Genomic DNA, 6,000 nt, shown 5'->3' on the forward strand with positions numbered 1-6,000 from the left:
TATGAATGACCATCCACTGCCACATGACATTTCTTCAGCAACAGCAGATATGCCTACAAGAACAGAAAGTACATATTTAAGCCATGATTCATGTAGAAGCCATTAGACACAAGTTCCCTACGGTAAGATGCAGAAAGGTATGTTGAAGAGCTCTGAGTAACAATATGAGAGAGCTTCAAATTGGTAAGGACAGTGTTACACAGGAATCCGAGGAATTCTTTTGTTCCAAGTCCCCTATGCATCAGTACAAGCAACAAAGGGCACGGTCAATTTCCCTACCAGCTCCTCAAGCCAGTGTAGCAGACCTGTTAGGCTCAAAACCTTATGGACAATTAACTGGATTCTATAGATCATATTTTTGGCCACAGCCAGCTCCAGTGCAGCCAAAGCTACAACCAGCTCTTGAGCAACCTGTACCATCTCCACTGCAGCCATAGTACCATCCAGCTCCTTTGCAGTCTGTGCCACCTCCAGCATAGTCACAATTCAAGCCACTGTTGTATGATTCCATTTCATCACTACCAAAGGCAGGAGCCTCTTCCACAGCTCTACATATCCACACTGATTCTAGTGTGTCTGAATTAAGAGATAAGGCCATTGCATCATCTTATGTGTTCTAGGCCCTTACTGTCATATAATTGAGAACTATAAAGTATCAGGTACTGCTGGATCATCTAGAGCCACGGGCTGCTTTCCTGGTAGCTAAAATATATGTGAATAGCTCATTCCTATACACTAGCAGACTTTGGCGCAGAGGTATGATCAACCAATGTGAATTGAACTCAGTTTTAATTATTCCACTCCTCCGGCCAGGTAGTGCTCAGGGATTTGAGGACTTTGCAGTTGCCATCAACACTTTGCTGAGCATGCTTAACAATATGTTTGCTGAGCATGCTTAACAATATGGATAGTCCCTCTAGATCTGAACTACAGTGTGGGTCTCATATAGATACATTGCTTGCTAAACTGCCTTGTTAACTGTAAAGACATTTGTTGAATACTGCCTCAATAAACACATTATCATAAGTGACAGAACTTACACACTACCAGATTTTGACTGAAAAGCTCAAGCCATACAGATATCCAGGCATGCATCAGAGGCAGTCAAGGAGGAACTCTACCGATTAGAGCAGAAGCCCTCCCAAGTTTACAAAGATCATCAAGACAGCAACAGTTCTCACAGGAAGTGAGCAGCACATGCCTTCTGCTTCAATATATGGCACATCATTAACAGACACCAAAGTAACAGATACATCTAAGAAACAGGACTACTGCAAGCCATTCTGCCCATGTTGCAAAAATTGTAAACTCTACCTCAGTGCCTTTATAACATTCAGCAAACTGAGCCCCACAGACATGGAGAAGTGGATTAAGGAACAGGATCTGTGTTGGAGGTGCAACCAAGGTCACAAGCAGGATAGTTGTTCACTTAAGAAACCCTGTTCGATATGTGGAGGCCAGCATTTACCTGTACTTCATGAAATTGCTCCTGCTGCAGAGAACCAGAGCAACGAAACTGTAAGCATGCCTTCACCTCTGTTTTATGTCGATGAAGTTAGCCACTCAGAAATGGTGATGATAAAGATAGTTTCCGTATGGCTATAGAATGGATCAAGAACATTAGACACACATGCTATCCCCACCCCCCACCCACCCACGGCAGCCCCTTAGCAGTGCAGACACCATTAGGCTGAGCAGTCCAAGGGCCCACAACCTTTTTGTAGCACCCTACAAATGAAAGTTCTTGTCTCTACCACGAATTTCTCTATCCCCCTCAAGAACTGTGCCCTCATGTTGACAGACTTTGGCAGCTTGACATACTGCCACACAGAAATGAGAAGGAGATAACCTGCTCAAAGCAGGACAAAGCTGCACTTGACACTCTGGAGAAGAAAAACCCTCCTATTGTAATCAAAAGTGTGAGTTGCTATGCAGTACCACTCCTGTGGAAGCAGGATGCTGTCATCTTTCAGGCACCACCTTTTTCTGTCACAGCTCTTTTTAGAGACCCTCACAAGCTCACTCTTTTCTCCTTGGCTGCAAAGGATTGACACACTATCCACCACATTTCCTACTTGCCTTACCCCCAGTGATGCTGCAGTAATCACTGGCTCCCAGTGATCCTAAACTGGGCGGATTAAATTTATCCCTCACCACATGCAGGATTAAATGTATATGAATACAACATATGCTCATTTATTTTGAGTTAACTACTTGGTGTGCACATGCTGAACTCTCTCCTCAATACCCAAATGCTAGACAACTGGCTCACGAGCTTGCATAATATTGCACCAACAGCAGCAAGCACTTTTTTTTTGCAAAATAACACAATGATTTTTTCCCCACATATCACTACTTAAGTTCTTACATGCCTATCAGCGCGTATCCCTGGGAATTGTCAGGTTGTTACCTGCTTCATAGAGTCCAGACCTGTCCTCTCGACTCCCTTTGCTGCAGAACAGGGTCCACCGAAGGTGTGCTCACAACGCTGATGACACCTGCTCTTTAGGACTGTGACCACCAGGATTTAAAGCATGAAAGTCATAGAAGACAATCTGGAAACACAACAGTCACTTCACAACACGACAACGCCTCACAGTCTGCAAAATGGACGTGATGGCAATCATATTTTCCCTGCAAAATGCTTCTTTGAAAACACCCAAAAAAACCTAAAAAATCCATTAAAAAAGCCATTAAAAAGATTGAAAAACAAACGCTGGACATATGCAACATTGAAATTTAAGTGGGCTCTAACGTGGATATGCCACTAAATGCATATGGCCCCTCTCTTTTTAACTTAAAACCTATATAAACATATCCTCAGCTTTCCCTGCTGCAAAAATTCCTATACCAAATGCTCCTATGACATTTATATGCAGCTCTTTATTTTTCACAATGGTACAGAAATAAAAAAGAGCTTAATATAAAACATGCAATTTGCAAGCACTGCTATATTAAAATAAAATACTCCACCAGAATGGGTCTGTTTCTCTTAACAGCAGTAGATAGTAGCACTTGAAGTCTGATTTATCGTGACCTTAAAATTCACAAACCAATTTAATCAAAGACAAAACAAGCAAGAATCTTCACCGGTGGCTGTTTGTCACATGAAACTCCCATGGAAACTGTGTTAGCTCCCTGCCTGAATGGCCAAAGTTAAGTTCTGCAAGAACTGTGCCGAAGCTCAGCTAGCAAAAGTGCAAATATAGGGTAATGTCTTTTAAATAAAGAAAAAAATTTTTACTTACTATTAATTACCGTGGAACCTTTATAAGTATTTATGAACTTTACAGTGTTAATAATGTTTTTCCGGTGCATGAACATTTAAGAAGGTATTGAGCCAAAAGAAAAGGAATAGTTTACATGACAATGTACATGTATGTAACTCCAAAAATTTTAAATGCACATCTGTAAATATTCAAACAATATTTAATATATTAAATATTCAAATATCACTGGTTGACAAACCTTCTTCAAATATAAAAAGCTCATGCCACAAAGACTCACCCACTGCAAAGGGCACATTTTATACCAATGTACAGTATGTTAGCATGTTATGTACTGTAACCTAATAACCCCAGTATTAATCTGAAGATTGCTGAGATTTTGTGATCACACAATCTTCACTTAACACCTATTGTTAACATTCCTTGATTTCGTTAATAGTAACCACTCAGAATACACCCTCTTCCTCCTTTCTTGAAGCAGACTGCCAATACACTACAAATCCATTTTGAGTATTAAACCCAGGCCTTAGTTTGTTTAGGTGTAACTGATTGGCATTTTTCCTGTTCGCTTTAATTTCAACTTTAATTTCAGTTCAAAAAATAAATTAAAACTGCTAGTTACCCCAGAATCGGACTAAAATGCTCAATAAATTGTAAAACATAAAACAATTATATTATTGTACCAGTAACGGCGCACTGCGCGTTATACACTTGACTTGTGCATTCCTTGTTTTCATACTCTTTCTCTGTATGTTTAGCATTCGTTTGCTCAGAGGTTGATGCGCTTGCTGCTTCCTGAGCAGCTCTTCTTTTCTCCACCCTAGTGGCCTGCTTCTTCTCTTCTTTTGTCAGTATCTTTTCGCGTTAAAACTGATTAAGTCAGTGTTTGTGTTGCAATTACTTTGTACGTTTTCTTTAATTTTTCACTTAACCTGGCACTTAAGTTTTCAATCTGCCTCAAGAATTATTTAAGAAATTAAGAGGTAGGGGAAGGTGGTGGGGATGAGAACGGCGCCCATACGATTTGCAAGCTACAGGTAATTTAAAATCCTGGACAGACAAACGAATAGCCACGGTAGCGTACTATATATAAAGATAGGGGTGACATGGTATTGTGAAGTCTCTGGTAAATCCCAACTTTAATTTATGCGATCAGTGATCATATTTGCAAAGACGGAACAATGCAAATAACAAATGTTTAAATTTTGAACAGAAGGGTCAAAATCCCACTTGACTGACCCTGCACATGTCAGGTTACAGCCATGTTCAGCAGAACTGAAGCTTGAGACAGCGCATGCAATGTGCCGCAAAGCGTTCGTTCTCCTCCTTTCGACCTAATAGATTGTGTTTGGATTGTGCAAGTAATAGCACATGTATTTATAAACATATCGTTTCCTGTTTCATGAAAAAACCTGTGCAAATACAAAAAATATTTCAATCAAGAATCTTACTGTTTAGTGTGCTTGTTAAGCTTTCTATTATTCTTATAATTAATAGTGATAGTAGAATTTGCAGTAGATAACTTTTTGAGGATTTGAACAAGTGTTTATTTAGTGTTTTTGTATCAGAGGTATTTCATGACTATCATCTAAAAATAAAGCGACTGTTATCTGTAGGTTTCAGATTTGGCTTAATAGTTATTGCAAGATCTGGGTAGAACGGAGTAGCGGGGTTATGATACGAGTTGTTCGTGTATACAAATCTGACAGGCAGTTCCAATAATATCGCCGCGTCTCTTGCAATCTATTTGCTTCTGCCAGATTTACAAGCAGAAATGCCGCCAGTCCTGTTTAGTTAATTGTCAGAACTTCATGCGGGCGCAGCTTCATAATTCTCCAGTACTTCATCCTCTAATCTAACATACGCAAGGTGCCCGCTAATCGTGGCGTACAATCGAGTCTCTTACCTGGCGAACACATTCGCTAACGGAAAAATAGTTTATATAGCCCAGTCTCATTTTACACGGGCTTAAATCGAAAGCTAGTCTCAAAACTCTGTAACATAAAAAAATACAAAGTTACCAAGCTCGGCAATTTGTCTTCCAGTGCCTCGATCGTTAAAGCAACGTCTCCCCTCAGGACATGGCTATCAAAATCCACGTGGAAGTACAGGTTCAGGTGTCTAGTGACACAACTGGAGAAAGACGAAAAGGAGCAAGGGTCCACCACCGCTGCCATGGTTCTGCTTCTAGTAAGATGATAAGACGAGCACCAGAATGAGCCTCCGTACTTCTCTGAGGCGTCACACTACAAGCCCGGCATCGTGCTTTTAACTGTGCGTCCTCGCCGCCGCGAAAGAACGTCACCAGAATCCGCGCGCGTCCTCCACGGGCGCGCGACAGCCTCACGAGAGCGAGGAAAGCTGGAAGGAGCGCTGTTTGTATTGAGTGAATTATATTGAACTTTCTCGTACAGGGCAAAGTAGTGGATAAATTTAGATATAAGTGAAACCAGTGAACGTGATACGGTGGCGGATGTCTGCTCAAAGAGAGCCGATGAAAAAGGTTCAAGGTCCGTGTACTTTGTCGCGCGCAAAGCCGTCTGTGCAGGGTGGAGGGCGTGTTGCCAGTTGTGTTCTTGGTTGCACAGGTTAGCTTTAAAGGTTCTTCCCTGTGAGTCCTTCGCCAGGGGACAAGATGCTACTCTCGCAAGGGGTGATGGCGTCATTCATTTCACTTTATTTGTCTTGAACATCACTTTGAAGGGTTTTGTTTAATTTCTTCTTTGGGAAACAGCGTGCTTAATCCCACAATACCGATGGTTGGTGATAGCAG

General features: G+C 41.3%; 1 protein-coding gene across 1 annotated transcript in view; it reads right to left on the reverse strand.

Moving 5' to 3' along the window:
* lta4h (leukotriene A4 hydrolase) overlaps nt 1–5,509 on the reverse strand; it is a 72,604-nt gene extending 67,095 nt beyond the window's left edge. The window contains exon 1 of the mRNA XM_028813565.2: nt 5,249–5,509. Within this exon, the coding sequence (XP_028669398.1) occupies nt 5,249–5,404 (156 nt within the window). The 5' untranslated portion in view covers nt 5,405–5,509. The remainder of the gene's footprint in view (nt 1–5,248) is intronic.
* Nucleotides 5,510–6,000: the final 491 nt, after the last annotated feature.

The sequence above is a fragment of the Erpetoichthys calabaricus genome, chromosome 1 (genome assembly GCF_900747795.2).
Source record: "Erpetoichthys calabaricus chromosome 1, fErpCal1.3, whole genome shotgun sequence".
NCBI classification, from domain to species: Eukaryota; Metazoa; Chordata; class Cladistia; order Polypteriformes; family Polypteridae; genus Erpetoichthys; species Erpetoichthys calabaricus.